Consider the following 16,783-nt stretch of genomic DNA (forward strand, 5'->3'; position numbering starts at 1 on the left):
TTTTCTTTTTTTCGATAAATACTTTTGATGGAGTCATATCCGGCTTTTTGTAAAAGTTGAGGCGGCACTGTCACACCCTCATTTTTCAATCAAATTGATTGACATTTTTGTAAAGCAATCTTCGACGAAGGCCGGACTTCGGTATTGCATTTCAGCTTGGTGGCTTAAAAATTGATTTATGACTTTGGTCATTACAAATCTGAAAATTGTAATAATCCTTTTGATATAAAACGATCCAAATTTACGTTCATCTTATTCTACATCATTTCCTGGTTCCAAAAACATATAAATATGTTATATTTGGATTACAAACAAGCTCTGAAAATTAAAAATATAAAAATTATGATCAAAATTAAATTTCCGAAATCGATTTAAAAACAATTTCATCTTATTCCTTGTTGGTTACTGGTACCAAAAACATATAGATATGATATGTTTGGATTAAAAACACGCTCAGAAAGTTAAAACGAAGAGAGGTACAGAAAAGCATGCTATGCAGCACAGCGAAACCACTACCGCGCTGAACAGGCTCGTCAGTTTCACTCCGTTTTGCACAAGCGGCGGACTACGGTCATTGTGAAAAAATGCAGTGCGTTCAGTTTCATTCTGTGAGTTCCACAGCTTGACTAAATGTAGTAATTTCGCCTTTCGCGACTTGTTTTTCTTTTCTTTTTTAGCTGGAGGGTGGTGCATGTGCAGCCAGTGCAGCCCCCCTCCCCCCCCCCCCCCCCCCCCCCCCGTCCAACCCTGCATCTACTTAGAAGACATGCTATAAATCAACATTTTATCTGCTCTATATGCACATTTGGTATGTTGTGCTGGACTGATTTAGCAGCTTGACATAGAAGTCACTAATACATATGATTCAGCAGCTTGACATAGATGTCACTAATACATGATTCAGCAGCTTGTCATAGATGTCACTAATACATATGATTTAGCAGCTTGACATAGATGTCACTAATACATTTGATTTAGCAGCTTGACATAGATGTCACTAATACATATGATTTAGCAGCTTGACATAGATGTCACTAATACATGATTTAGCAGCTTGACATAGATGTCACTAATACATGATTCAGCAGCTTGACATAGATGTCACTAATACATATGATTTAGTAGCTTGACATAGATGTCACTAATACATATGATTCAGCAGCTTGTCATAGATGTCACTAATACATTTGATTTAGCAACTTGACATAGATGTCACTAATACATATGATTCAGCAGCTTGACATAGATGTCAGTAATACATATGATTTAGCAGCTTGACATAGATGTCACTAATACATGATTTAGCAGCTTGACATAGATGTCACTAATACATGATTCAGCAGCTTGTCATAGATGTCACTAATACATATGATTTAGCAGCTTGACATAGATGTCACTAATACATTTGATTTAGCAGCTTGACATAGATGTCACTAATACATATGATTTAGCAGCTTGACATAGATGTCACTAAAACATAAGATTTAGCAGCTTGACATAGATGTCACTAATACATGATTCAGCAGCTTGACATAGATGTCACTAATACATGATTTAGCAGCTTGACATAGATGTCACTAATACATATGATTTAGTAGCTTGACATAGATGTCACTAATACATATGATTCAGCAGCTTGTCATAGATGTCACTAATACATTTGATTTAGCAACTTGACATAGATGTCACTAATACATATGATTTAGCAGCTTGACATAGATGTCAGTAATACATATGATTTAGTAGCTTGACATAGATGTCACTAATACATGATTTAGCAGCTTGACATAGATGTCACTAATACATGATTCAGCAGCTTGACATAGATGTCACTAATACATATGATTCAGCAGCTTGACATAGATGTCACTAATACATATGATTCAGCAGCTTGACATAGATGTCACAAATACATGATTTAGCAGCTTGACATAGATGTCACTAATACATGTGATTCAGCAGCTTGTCATAGATGTCACTAATACATGATTTAGCAGCTTGACATAGATGTCACTAATACATATGATTCAGCAGCTTGACCTAGATGTCACTAAAACATGATTTAGCAGCTTGTCATAGATGTCACTATTACATGATTTAGCAGCTTGTCATAGATGTCACTAATACATATGATTCAGCAGCTTGACATAGATGTCATTCTGCACGGCAAGCAGACATATGTAATCGCTTACACGCGAAGAATTGTATCGTTTTTTCTTATGTCGACCCTTAGTTGGATTAAAGCACAAATTGGCCTTGAAAGGGGTCAATTTATCAACTTAACGAAAATCACTTTGCATCTCGTGAGTGCAAAAACAGACATTTCAGCCGCCATTTTTTAACCTCCCCAGTATCACATAGTTTGTGCCTGTCACAGCACCAAGTATATACCAACAATTTCAAACTTTAAACAAAAATGCATTGCCGCCCGCCGTGACTTGATTATTTATCAACTGATGGGTGCAGCCGCTGGCATAGATGGAATAATGCACTGAGTTTTATAAACGAGGTTAAGACTAATTGATTCAGTTTAAACAATTTGTTTAAACTGCTTCTGTAAGCCATGTGGCCGCCTGGAGAAAATGTTAACATCCGGGTGGGTGCGTATTTAAAGGCATAGAAAGCTGATTAATATACACGCTAATTGCTTTACCCAGAGCTGGAGACAGACTAAATTAAGTTCCCTGCAAAATATTGTGGTCTAGGAGCCCTTAAATGTTGAGATATTTGAATTTTTATTTTGATCTAGATGGTCCTATTTATAGATTTGGCAACACAGGTAACGTTGATGCAAGGGAGCTAACACCGCGGCTTTGTTGACATCCTCACTTTTTCAGAGGCTAGAACAAGCTGTAATGCATGTATTATGGTCCGCGCATGGTGACATATCGTCATTATATGGTCTTATGGTGCGTTTGACATCGATTGTGGGCAAACTACACTTTGTAAACACGGGAGTGCGTTAGTATGCCTTTAATGCAGAAGGGCAATCGCTCATTGTGCGTTCATAGAACACGCCGCGAGGCTTCGTTCGCTTGAACCATTTTGCTGTTATCATACCCAAAAAATTGAAGTTTTTTTTCTTTTTCTTCGTAAAGTCTGGGTTATTTGACAGGCTTAGAACTTACGCTTGGGACGTATCAGCACTAATTCGCCTAGACTAAACTGTTTCAAGATATACTGAGGCACACAGCCAGCCACCCAGCCGATAGACAGAGACGAACGGATTGACTATCAAATTAACAGACACGCAGACAGGCAGGCTTTTGAGCTTTAATTTATTAACTTTGTGTGCATATATTTTTTAGAACCTTGAAGCCGTGTTTATTTGCAAAGTTCTCGTGCAGAAATTCATCCTTGTAATCTTCCCCAATCGGTCCTGCAAATAGAAGTTTAAAATTATAACCCTCCTCGCACAAAAAGTACAAACACTAGTTACGAAACTGTCTTATTCACTGTGCCACAGACCACCAAGTAGGTTGCCCTCAAGGGACCAATCAGTTTCTGAGAGGTGCCAGTAAGTACAACAGTGATTGGTTATTTTCTAAACACCTTATAGCTACCCCACGCGCCGGCTGACAGGTGTCCTCCGAAAGGAAGATCGCCTGCTGGGAGCGGGGGTGGATAGCGTGGCGCAGTGAGAAAGACAGAGGGACCTGTCTTCTCACACTGTTGCAAACTAAAGTTGTTTGTTTGTTTTTCTCATGATAATCTTCGGGTGATGGCCCGGAAGTTACCCAAACATATCCCAACAGATTTCGCCAGATTTGGGTTCAATTAACGCGTTCCGGTAACCGGATATGTGGCCGAGACAAACCGATTCAGTTCCGGTTATACTCGGCGTCAGGTTGTTTGGTTGAGTGGTGGGCATATTTGACACATTCATGTTCCAAGTGTTTTCTTCACAGAGAGCGATTTCTGCTCGTTTTTAATTATTTTTTGTTTGACTTTTAAAGTGTTCAGTTCAATATAAAACGTTAACATCAAACCTCTAATGGTACCTGTATAGGCCTTTTTGTGAAAACCTGCATGAACTTCGATGTAACCCCCCCCCCCCCCCCCCAAAAAAAAAAAAAAAAAAAAAAACCCTTCAGCTTAATTCCGTGTAAAGTGAAAGCTGAAGTACTATTTGGTATAAGATAGGAGTTTTAAGTTGACCAAGAAAGACATGGCAGCCCATCTGTAAACACTGATTATCTCATGGCTTGTTAGCACGGTTATCGTATTTTTGCCACCGTCAGCGTGGTCAGTTGTACCGAGTTATCCCCCCCCCCCCTCCCGTCATCCCTCCTCCCCCCTCCCAACAACCCCCGCCCCGTCCCCCCCCCCCCCCCCGGCTTGACTGCACTTGCCTGGACAAGTTGCAATAAAATGCACCTCCAGTAACTGATTTATTCTAGAGTTTCTCCAGCTTTAGCTGCTTTGACAACTGCCTCTACAGTAACAGGTTTACCTGTTCAAATCATGCAAAATAAATGTTCTTCTTTCTTTTTTTTCCCTCCAATTTTCCGCTGAAAGTTTAAAAGCTTACACAAAGTGTGTACAAATTTAGACACCAAGAAAAGTTAAAAGGAAACTTGACCCTAAACAGGTGGAAAACACACTAACACAGGAGTTAAAAGTGATGCTGAGCTGCTTTCAAAAATAACCCCGCGTTATCTATTTGCTGCCGTTTCCTGTCGATTCAATTTCTGCCATGTTCAAATGAGAAGTTTCTTGCTCCCAAAATATAAACAGAGGCTGTCAGTGTGTGTGTGTGTGTGTGTGTGTATGTGTGTGTGTGTGTGCGTGTGTGTGTGTGTGTGTGTGTGCGTGTGTGTGCGTGTGTGCGTGTGTGTGAGGTGTATATGTGTGTGTGTGTGTGTGTGTCAATGTTAGTGTGTGCGTATATGTGTCTGTGCGTGTGTGTTTGGATGTGTATGCGTGCGTGTGTGGTTGTGCGTGTATATGTGTGCGTACGTGTGTGTGAGTGCGCTTGTCAGTGCGTGTTTGCGCGTGTATGTGTTTATGCGTACGTGCATGTGCGCCACGGTATGATTGTGCGTTCGTGTGTGTGTGTGTGCGTGTGCACGCGTGTCGTCTAGGCCGGAGTGCCCACGTGCGTGCTTGACTGCGTGCCTGCGTGTGTGCGTGCGAGAAAGCGCGTATGTGTGTGTGGCAGTGAATGGGTGTGCTCCTGTGTGGAAGCTCTTTCCCCAGTTATTTCACCTGTGCTTTTTTCCCGCCGTCTCCACAAGACACAAATATCATAATTATGCCGAAGATTTTCATCATCTTATCCTTTTTCCGCCAAAGAGGCTGCTTGGCTCCACCTATAATTTAAACATGTTTTGAGTGCTGTTTAATGATAGAAGCCATTTTATGATAATCTGTTTACCTCACAACGATGCTAGCTTTCACGACTTGGTTTTAACACACACAAACACACAAACACAAACACACACACACACACACACACACACACACACACACACACTCTCACACGAACACACACACATGCAAACAAATACACATTGTACACAAGCGCGTACACACAGACACACACACACCTAAAGTGTGGATGGTTACCTAAGAGGCGGCACTGGGTGTAGTGCCTTTCTAGTGCACTTGCACTACAACAGCACTGGGTGCAGTACTCGCTCCGGCATCGAAGAATTTTGCACTAAAAAATTCACAAAATTTGACCTATTTCGTCGCCTATAGAGGACGGAAAGAATGTCATTTTGAACATTGTTATGACATTCTTTCCGTCAAAAAAGTCAATTTAACGGTGTTAAATGAAGCGACCATCCACACAATTAGGTTGCCATCCAGAGTTTAGGTTGCCATCCACGTGTGGATGGTTGCCTTATGGTGATTTAGGCAACCAAACCTGTGGAAACGGGGGTACACATGCACCGCATGCGCACACACACACACACACACACACACATGGACAGATTGACAGAGACCAAGAGAGAGAGAGAGAGAGAGAGAGAGAGGGTGGTGCACCTTATCACCGAGAGAGAGAGAGAGAGAGAGAGAGAGAGAGAGAGAGAGAGAGAGAGAGAGAGAGAGAGAGAGAGAGAGAGAGAGAGAGAGAGAGAGAGAGATTCGTGTATTATATTTTGAGCGTTTTATTTCAACAACGGTCGAAGGAGGGATAACATGTCTGGTGTTTTACACTATACATTGATATCTATAATCACGGATAAATTACATGTTTAGCACACAAAGGCACTTCAGTTTCAACATGAAACTGATGTTAGCAACGAGAATGAGTATCAGTCAAAGATAGGCCCTACTATTCTACTGGTACGCTTAAATATAAATTTGTGATATTAAAATAGGCTAGGCTAATCCGTTTGTTTGGGTCACCGGGACTATGATATGACCGCACACTAGCACCAAATGCCAAATAAGAAAAGTCGCTGTGTCATCAACAATTACAAATATATGTTCAAAGAGCATTGTTGGAAGCGAATAATTTTGGCGGTAGTATGCCGCTGAAAAGATGAGCCAAAAGCGAAACCGATTTGCACTGCTTTCAATCGTCTTTGAAATAGTGACTCGTAATATATTAAAACACTCTTAATTTACCGATATCTTGCAAATAATCGTTATTCCCCTTTGAAAGTGAGCTAGAACCTTAACACACAATGAAGATGATGGTGTTTTTAATTCGAGAGTATTCCATGACATTCACGGTGATAATTGCGAAGATCGCTGTGTTATTTGTAATTCCGTTTTAGACATGACTCGCCTTTCTGGCGGTATACCATTACTAACGCATTTTGTTTGTTCGTTCATGGGCTGAAACTCCCACGGCTTTTACGTGTATGACCGTTTTTACCCCGCCATTTAGGCAGCCATACGCCGCTTTCGGAGGAAGCATGCTGGGTATTTTCGTGTTTCTATAACCCACCGAACTCTGACATGGATTACAGGATCTTTTTCGTGCGCACTTGGTCTTGTGCTTGCGTGTACACACGGGGGTGTTCGGACACCGAGGAGAGTCTGCACACAAAGTTGACTCTGAGAAATAAATCTCTCGCCGAACGTGGGGACGAACTCACGCTGACAGCGGCCAACTGGATACAAATCCAGCGCGCTACCGACTGAGCTACATCCCCGCCCACTAACGCATTTAATTCTTATCATCTTACAAGATATGAGTTAGTCAGCAAAGTTCTTTACAATTACCTTTACAATCACTATTGTATTTACATAGATCAGTGAGTTGTTTGTAAGAAACGCTTGTCTTGCGTCATAACCCCACAGTTTTTACCTGTAACCTTCAGATAAAGTGTGCTATGGACAGTAAATTCGGCACCTGATTTTCGTTTTTTTCAGTAGTGATTAAAGCGATCCAAGGGTTATTTGTATATAGCTCAGTTTGGCACTAATCAGCTACCATACTGGGACAACGATTATCTGGTTGGCTTTGAATGAGCACGGGAGAGACATAAGCTAGTGGAAACAGATGTCAGCAATAAAATACAAAAACTACTCTATGACTGTTGAGGACGAACTAAACAACTTAAGAATGAAGATATCTCACTGAATACAGGGAGAAGTAGGTTTAGCAGGTTATATATCCGGGCTAAGTCTGATTCAGGCTGGTGCAGAATAAAAGTGGGATCCGATTTAAGTTAGCCCAACGAGTCCTCAATGTCTGTTTTGGGAGAGGGGCAAAAATAAACAGGGACACCGGGGTTACATCTCACACACCATAGACATCACGACAACAAGAGCAATATGTCAATAAGTCAATCAATGCATCTGTTGCACCATTCTCCCTCAAATGGAAGCACGACAACGAAATATCAAATTCAATCATGCGGGGGAGGGGGGGTGGTGGTGAGGGTGAAGGTGGTGGTGGGGTGGTGGTGAGGGTGAAGGTGGTGGTGGGGGGGGGGGATGCCAGATCTGACCAAACGCGTTCGCTCAGCGCTTATGCTCTCGCCTTTCTGGTAAGAGGAAAGAGTTCGAATCCTGTGGCTGGTGGAGGGTAGAGTCTGATTTGTCCGACCCCCCGAGTCAACATACACACAGACCCGCCAAACGGTTCACTGATCCAGTTTCACGCTAAAGATCTTGTTATCCATGTCAGGGTTCCAAGGGTGACACAACATTACCCAGCATAATTATAACACCCCTAAAACCGCCGTGTGTCTGGTTTATAAGGCAGGAGAAAAAAAAACACGCACAAAAAAACACAACACGGCCTGGTTTTAATAAAGGGAAACAACGATAACAACAATATCAACGTGACAACAACCATGCTCATCATTGTATATATCAAAGTCCACTTGTTCAAGTTGTATTTCGGGTGTTCGTGGCAGTTGTAGTCTAAGGAAAAGAAGAAACGTCAAACGGCGAAAATCATGTGCCCATTCTTCTCAACAAATAAAGCAATGCTCTGAACCAATCAGACAGTACGTATCAAGCAATCAGATAATTCGTCACTGAGTGTCAACCAATAGTGCCGTTCTCCTCAACCAATCACTGAAGCAATTCTTCTTCACGAATCACAAAATGTGTTGCAACAAATCAAACGACGTGGCTCGACCAACCAATCACGAACTTCGTCAGTCTCGCTCAACCAACCAATCAGGACCTTCGTCAGTCTCGCTCAACCAACCAATCAGGACCTTCGTCAGTCTCGCTCAACCAACCAATCAGAAACTTCGTCAGTCTCGCTCAACCAACAAATCAGGAACTTCGTCGGTCTCTCTCACCCAACCAACCACTGAGGAACTTCTTCTGTCTCGCTCAGTCAACCCACCAATCAGGAACTTCGTCAGTCTCGCTCAACCAACCACTGAGGAACTTCGTCAGTCTCGCTCAACCAACCACTGAGGAACTTCGTCAGTCTCGCTCAGTCAACCAACCAATCAGGCGGAGCAAGCCATCCACCTGACGGCGGCAGCGAAGTTGTTAGAGTCGCTCCATTCCTCCACACTCAGGTCGAAGCCGGAGACGGTCCTGTTGTCGATGGCGGCGTACACTCTCAGCTGCTTGTGATTGAAGGAGTCGAGCCTGGTGACGCCAGCCGTGACGGCGGGAGGGGAGGAGAAGGGGGAGGCGTATTGCACGTGCTGGGTCTGCTTCCTGATGACCTTGCCGTGCTCTGCGGACACCGTGGGTTCGTAGTGCGGCTTGAACCACTTCTGGCCAGATTCGCCTACATGTGCCAGAAAAGTGAAGAGTCAGTAATTGCAGTAGAAAAATGCGTGATCTTGATAGTGGATTTGTCTGGACGCCAAGCAGTAACTGATCATAGTCAATGTACAGGGTGGGCACAAAAGTCAGACCAATTGACCTATAAACTTGTCACTTTGTGGAAAGGGCATTTATTAGCTGAAATTATTGTACACCTAATATAAAGTAATTCGGTCAAAAGATGTAGAATTGATTAGCATTTTTGGTGGGTGGCATTTTTTTAGGGTTCACCCTGTATGTAAAGAGACGACCAGTGAAAGTTTCAAGGTTTCAGAAAAGCGAAAGTTCGTTCGCTATAAACCGGAATGAATTTTAAAATACGGGCAGAAAAAAGAAACTTGAGATATCTGTTGCCATATGTACACATACCAAATCTGTTTCCAAAATCTAAATCAATATGAACATTCATACCCAATCCGCCAAAGAGCGCACAGCCGAGGTGGCCTAACGCGGGTACATACATGCCCCACATACTCCTCTCTTACTTCTATTGACAAATCAACTTCACCTAAACTCCCACTCTTGTAAATCCTCGATTCAATCAGAAACAACTGTTCGAATACACAAGCGCCCTGTTTGTAAAAACGAAGGAGTAAATGTAAAGACGGGCACTAGTTGGCTGTAACCCCCCCTCCCCCACGCCAATAGTGTCGTGTATTATTCGGATATCCGCTACCTGTACACATACGCTATAAAACAAACAAAAAATAAGCATGGTGAATTTCACTTACATCGTTTTTCTCTGAGTCCAGTTTCCAGTGCGGCCAAACGTAGTTGGATTTCTGCAGGAAAAAGGCAAACGGATAAGTATCATGAATGAAAATAAATAACTTCATATAATTATTTGAAAGCACGAATATATATATTCGACCATAATGGATTTACTGAAGTCATGTTTACTGTTATCCGAGCGAGCGCACACACACACACACACACACACACATTCTCCCTCTCTCTGTCTCTCTCACACACACACACACAAACACACACACACACACACACACACACACACATAAATACGCACACACACATTTTCCCTCTCTCTCTCTCTCACTCACACACACACACACACACACACACACACCACACACACACACACACACACACACACACACACACACACACACACACAATACATTCACATCATAATTGCAACTGAATATCAAATATATACTTTTGTTTTCCTCTGCATGCGTCTTTTTAAGTTGTTTGTAGTCACCTTGGATGCTCAAGAGCTGGCCCCGTACCTGTAACAATCCATCACAGTTTATTAACTGATTAAATCAGCAGGAAGATATAAATCGTTTACTTACGTTGCGATGTCTGGGCAAATGATTCTTGTTGGACTTCTACTTCTTCTTCAGTCGTCTTCTTCGTTCATGGGCAGAAACTCCCACGTTCACTCATGTTTTTGCGGCACGAGTGGATTTTTACGTGTATGACCCGCTATTCAGGCAGTTGGACTAAATCCACTGGGAAAATCCTCGTAAATATCGGTTTTCATCCATGCCTACATTGAGAGAGAAATTCAAGTTTTACGCCCTCACGGCAAAGCCATTAGGGGCATGTTCCCGGGTTTTAACCCGACTTTAGATGAGATACACAAGTGTATGCGTGTTTGGGTGGTATCAGCCATCTGCACTTATATGGCAGAATGACCGAGGTCTTTTATGTGCCACTGTGGTGACACGGGGGTGGGAGATGGATACCGTCTCTGGGTCTGCACATAAGGTCGACCTGTGTCCGTCCCGGCCCGGATTCGAACCAGCGACCTTTCGATCACAAGTCCAGTGCTCTACCACCTGAGCTACCCGGGCCCCCTTTTGCCTACATCATACACCTAGCGGCAATATAAGACCAGAGACACTCCCCATTCGTGTGATTGTTGGTATGTGTATCTCAGTGAAAGGTTGCTCTTGTAACCGAGTACACTGCGAAGCAGAACAATCACCTTTGGAGGCAAAGCCAATCAAACAGGGTGGAGAATGTTAGAGCTAAGTTAAATATCCCTGTAAAAACTGCCATGATTACGCAAATGTTCCAACGAGCAGACAAGGAGACAGCAGCAGCCAGACGGTATCACAAACACAACTTTACAGTCGACAGTTGTCTAGCTGGCGTCGTAGAAGAAACGTCGAGCTACTATAAATAGCTCGCGCTCTTCGCCAGCAGACAACTCTGCAGAGCCTGCTGTGAAGGGAGACTACTACGTCACCCTGTCACGCTCTCATCGCATGTAAAAGCTTAGACAGATGTTTGGTGGTAAACACGATCCCTTGGAGTGTATCTTGGAGGGGAAACCAAACTCAAAATTACACGATAACACCCTGGTGTAGATATTTTACAGAATTCTGGATTTGATTACAAAAACAAGTCGCGTAAGGCGAAAATACAACATTTAGTCAAGTAGCTGTCGAACTCACAGAATGAAACTGAACGCAATGCAACGCAGCAAGACCGTATACTCGTAGCATCGTCAGTCCACTGCGCACGGCAAAGGTAGTGAAATTGACAAGAAGAGCGGGGTAGTACTTGCGCTGAGAAGGATAGCACGCTTTTCTGTACCTCTCTTCGTTTTAACTTTCTGAGCGTGTTTTTAATCCAAACATATCATATCTATATGTTTTTGGAATCAGGAACCGACAAGGAATAAGATGAAGGTGTTTTTAAATTGATTTGGACAATTTAATTTTGATAATAATTTTTATATTTTTAATTTTCAGAGCTTGTTTTTAATCCAAATATAACATATTTATATATTTTTGGAATCAGAAAATGATAAAGAATAAGATGTACGTAAATTTGGATCGTTTTATGAAAAAAAATATTTTTTTTACAATTTTTAGATTTGTAATGACCAAACTCACTCATTAGTTTTTAAGCCACCAAGCTGAAATGCAATACCAAACCCCGGCCTTCGTCGAAGATTACTTGACCAAAATTTCAACCAATTTGGTTGAAAAATGAGAGCGTGACAGTGCCGCCTCAACTTTCACGAAAAGCCGGATATGACGTCATCAAAGACATTTATCAAAAAAATGAAAAAAACGTTCGGGGATTTCATACCCAGGAACTCTCATGTCAAATTTCATAAAGATCGGTCCAGTAGTTTAGTCTGAATCGCTCTACACACACACACACACACACGCACACACGCACACACGCACGCACATACACCACGACCCTCGTTTCGATTCCCCCTCGATGTTAAAATATTTAGTCAAAACTTGACTAAATATAACAAGTCGCGTAAGGCGAAAATACAATATTTAGTCAAGTAGCTGTCGAACTCACAGAATGAAACTGAACGCAATGCCATTTTTCAGCAAGACCGTATACCCGTAGCATCGTCAGTCCACCGCTCATGGCAAAGGCAGTGAAATTGACAAGAAGAGCGGGGTAGTAGTTGCGCTAAGAAGGATAGCACGCTTTTCTGTACCTCTCTTTGTTTTAACTTTCTGAGCGTGTTTTTAATCCAAACATATCATATCTATATGTTTTTGGAATCAGGAACCGACAAGGAATAAGATGAAAGTGTTTTTAAATTGATTTGGACAATTTAATTTTGATAATAATTTTTATATATTTAATTTTCAGAGCTTGTTTTTAATCCGAATATAACATATTTATATGTTTTTGGAATCAGCAAATGATGGAGAATAAACGTAAATTTGGATCGTTTTATAAATTTTTATTTTTTTTTACAATTTTCAGATTTTTAATGACCAAAGTCATTAATTAATTTTTAAGCCACCAAGCTGAAATGCAATACCGAACCCCGGGCTTCGTCGAAGATTACTTGACCAAAATTTCAAGCAATTTGGTTGAAAAATGAGGGCGTGACAGTGCCGCCTCAACTTTCACGAAAGCCGGATATGACGTCATCAAAGACATTTATCAAAAAAATGAAAAAAACGTATGGGGATTTCATACCCAGGAACTCTCATGTCAAATTTCATAAAGATCGGTCCAGTAGTTTAGTCTGAATCGCTCTACACACACACACACACGCACACACGCACATACACCACGACCCTCGTTTCGATTCCCCCTCGATGTTAAAATATTTAGTCAAAACTTGACTAAATATAAAAAGGACCTATGAAGAAGAATGCTCCTCGCCCGTGATTAAAAAAAAAAGGGGGGCAACAAAAGTAAGGGTTTGAGCAGCCAGCATGCAACTGAGGTGTAACAAACACACACACCAAAACACACACAAAACGATATAAGACCCTGGAATCTTAAGTCTCTGCGACGAAGGAGTTAGCATTCTGTAGTCTGAACAGCAGCGCGAAGACCTTTGTTCAGATTCTTGCAGCGTGGCAGATTAGCGTTTTCTTTTGTCATAAATTAAACGTTCCAATAACATATACTATTCTTGTTCTTTGAATCAGAATTTTGAAACGTTGGCAGTCTTTCTGTTTTTGGATTTCTTCACGATAAGACGACCAAAACAATTCGTCCTCAGGCTGGCAACAAATTTCTGGTCAAATAAGGTGTACATATAAATTGCCAAACTCATCAGATATTGTTGTATATATGTGTCACGATACTACAATTAAATACAGTTTTGTTTAAACCAATTGACAAACTTACCTGGCTGAGTTCATTCCGGACATCGACTAGCCAGTCTACCTGCTGCGACGAACCATTTCGTAGATCGGTCACCACCTTTTGCATGTCCACTAAGCGGTCAGCAGTGTCACGAACGCGTGCCCTCAGCCTCTCGTGCTTGTGGTCCTTACACGAACACACGTCCGTAGAGTTACAGGACACACGACAAAACTGAGACAGCACCAGGAAAAGCACCACTTTTACAAGGCTGGCCAGCATCGCTGATGATGATGATGACGATGACGATGTTAATTAACACTACAGTATGTGATCACCGATTGCTGCAGAGAATGAAAAAAAGAAAAGATCCCAGCATCAGAAAAATCACCGATTTTACAAGGCTGGCTAGTTTCGCTGATGATGATGATGACGACGATGACGATGCTTACACAACAGTGTGTGACCACAGGTTACCGCAGACCCTAATGAACAAAAGAAAATATGACAGCATCAATAAAGTCACCGGTTTTGGGCCAAGCTTGGCCAGTATCGCTGATGACGATGATGATAATGACGATGACGATGCTAACACTACACTGTGTGAATAGTACCGGTCATCGCAAAGGATGAACAAAAGAAAATATCAGAGCATCAATAAAGTCACCGGTTTTCCAAGCTTGGCTAGTATCGCTGATGATGATGATGATGATGATGATGATGATGATGACGATGCTATAATTACAGTCTGTGATCACCAGTTACCGCATAGGATGCTAACACTACACTGTGTGAATAGTACCGGTCATCGCATAGGATGAACAAAAGAAAATATCACAGCATCAATAAAGTCACCGGTTTTCCAAGCTTGGCTAGCATCGCTGATGATGATGATGATGATGATGATGATGATGATGATGATGATGATGATGATGATGATGATGACGACGATGACGATGCTAACACAACAGTGTGTGATCAACAGTTACCGCAGAGGATGAACAAAAGAAAATATCACAGCATCAATAAAGTCACCGGTTTTCCCAGCTTGGCTAGCATCGCTGATGGTGGTGATGACGATGTTAACACTTCAGTGTGATCTTGGTTATGGTATGCTGCAGAACATGAGAAAAGATTGTCTCGGGGGCTGAGAGGTTTTTAAGACAAGAGGAGTCTTGGTATCAAAGACTAAATAATGAAAGCCGGAGCATGTGTGGGGTTATGTAAACCTTTTCTTCAGGGCGCGGAGATGCGAGGAAAAGATAAGAGGGTGTGGTGTTGTTATCTGCTGACAGCAAGAAGACGGCGGGATAAATATTTAAAGGAGGCGAAAGGCCCAGTTCTGTCGCGGAATTTTTTGGTTCCTTTGTGTGCCGCTCAGTTCCCGCTGTGTTAAAGTGGTACTTACTGCCCATGGACTTATTAACGGTAAAAACTGAGAAGCAATCATTTCGACTAGGAATCTTTCACCCGTACAGGTTTGAACGTTTGTCGTAAATGTCGCATTATTACCACACAGCAAGCTGATTCGGCCAGAGCAGTCGGCAACGACCTAATGTCCTTGTATTGAAGCCTTCTCCTCAAAAGCATCAAGCATTTGTAGACACCTTCCTCTCACGATGATAAACATAAAACCTTTGCAGAAGCCTTCCTCTCAAAAACATCAAGCCTTTGCAAAAGGCCTTTCTCTCAAAAGCATCAAGCCTTTGTAGACACCTTAATTCCTCTCACGATGATAAAATTAAAACGTTTGTAGAAGCCTTTCTCTCAAAAACATTAAGCATTTGTAGACACCTTCCTCTCACGACTATGATAAACATAAAACTTTTGTAGAAGCCTTCCTCTCAAAAACAGCAAGCCTTTGTAGAAGCCTTCTTCTCACTAACGATGATAAACATAGCCTAAAATTTGTAGAAGCCTTCCTCTCACTAACGATGATAAACATAGCCTCAAATTTGTAGAAGCCTTCCTCTCAAAAACAGCAAGCCTTTGTAGAAGCCTTCTTCTCACTAACGATGATAAACATAGCCTAAAATTTGTAGAAGCTTTCCTCTCAAAAACATCAAGCCTGCCGGTGTAGAAGCCTTCTTCTCAAAATCATCAATCCTTTGTAGTAAGCTTCCCTTCAAAAACAGCAAGTCTTTGTAGAAGCCTTCTTCTCAAAATCATCAATCCTTTGTAGTAAGCTTCCCTTCAAAAACAGCAAGTCTTTGTAGAAGCCTTCTTCTCAAAATCATCAATCCTTTGTAGTAAGCTTCCCTTCAAAAACAGCAAGTCTTTGTAGAAGCCTTCTCCTCAAAATCATCAATCCTTTGTAGTAAACTTCCCTTCAAAAACAGCAAGTCTTTGAAGAAGCCTTTGTCTAAATGAAAAAAAATAAAAAAGAGAAGGCTTTTCGGAGCCCTTCTCCTAAAAAACGGCTTCGACAAAGCACGTATATATATAGGCTTCGTTCTTCTGAATGTGTGGTGCTTAATATAAACTCCGACATACTTTTAAATGTGTACATGTATTTTGTTTTGAAGTTACATAACGGTTCAAGATCAAAGCTTTTACCGTTAGTTGACAGAACTCTTCAAACGCGCAGTCCCTTCCTTGTCATACCAAAGTTCACGAGAGAATTAAGAAGGTCATATAATTCGGAAAAACTTCAGAAGAAGACTTCCGACCATTATAGCATAAAATAATTTAATTTTTGCGCAATATTTGTATTTATAAGCGTGTGGACTGAAAGAGAGGGTAAACTCCAAGCGAACTATATCCCTTTAACTTTAAAATGCAATGCTTCGAAGATCCCCCCCCCCCCCCCCCCCCCCCCATAAAAAAAATGTGTTGTAAAAGCTCTTCAGACTGAGATAACTCGGTCTAGGTTTTGTTTGCGCCCTAGAATTAAGTTACACAGTCATTGTGAATTTTTTTGGTGGTGGGTTTAAATTTTGTGTGAGTTTATTGGGCCACTGGCTGCTATCGAGATACATCATGGGTTTTCTCTGCACACAGTATCATTCTGTACAGGAAAGTTCAAGAC

The 16,783-nt window shown here is 41.7% G+C and overlaps 1 protein-coding gene across 1 annotated transcript; it reads right to left on the bottom strand.

Annotated features, from left to right (window-relative positions):
* Positions 1-6,100: 6,100 nt before the first annotated feature.
* LOC138948938 (uncharacterized) lies at positions 6,101-14,849 on the bottom strand. The gene is made up of 4 exons (XM_070320604.1): positions 13,801-14,849; positions 10,379-10,451; positions 9,936-9,986; positions 6,101-9,166 (listed from the first exon to the last, which is right to left on the bottom strand). Exons 1-4 carry the CDS (start codon positions 14,035-14,037, stop codon positions 8,877-8,879), a joined length of 651 nt encoding a protein of 216 aa, XP_070176705.1. The 5' UTR covers positions 14,038-14,849; the 3' UTR covers positions 6,101-8,876.
* Positions 14,850-16,783: the final 1,934 nt, after the last annotated feature.

The sequence above is a fragment of the Littorina saxatilis genome, linkage group LG15, assembly GCF_037325665.1.
Source record: "Littorina saxatilis isolate snail1 linkage group LG15, US_GU_Lsax_2.0, whole genome shotgun sequence".
Classification (NCBI taxonomy): Eukaryota; Metazoa; Mollusca; class Gastropoda; order Littorinimorpha; family Littorinidae; genus Littorina; species Littorina saxatilis.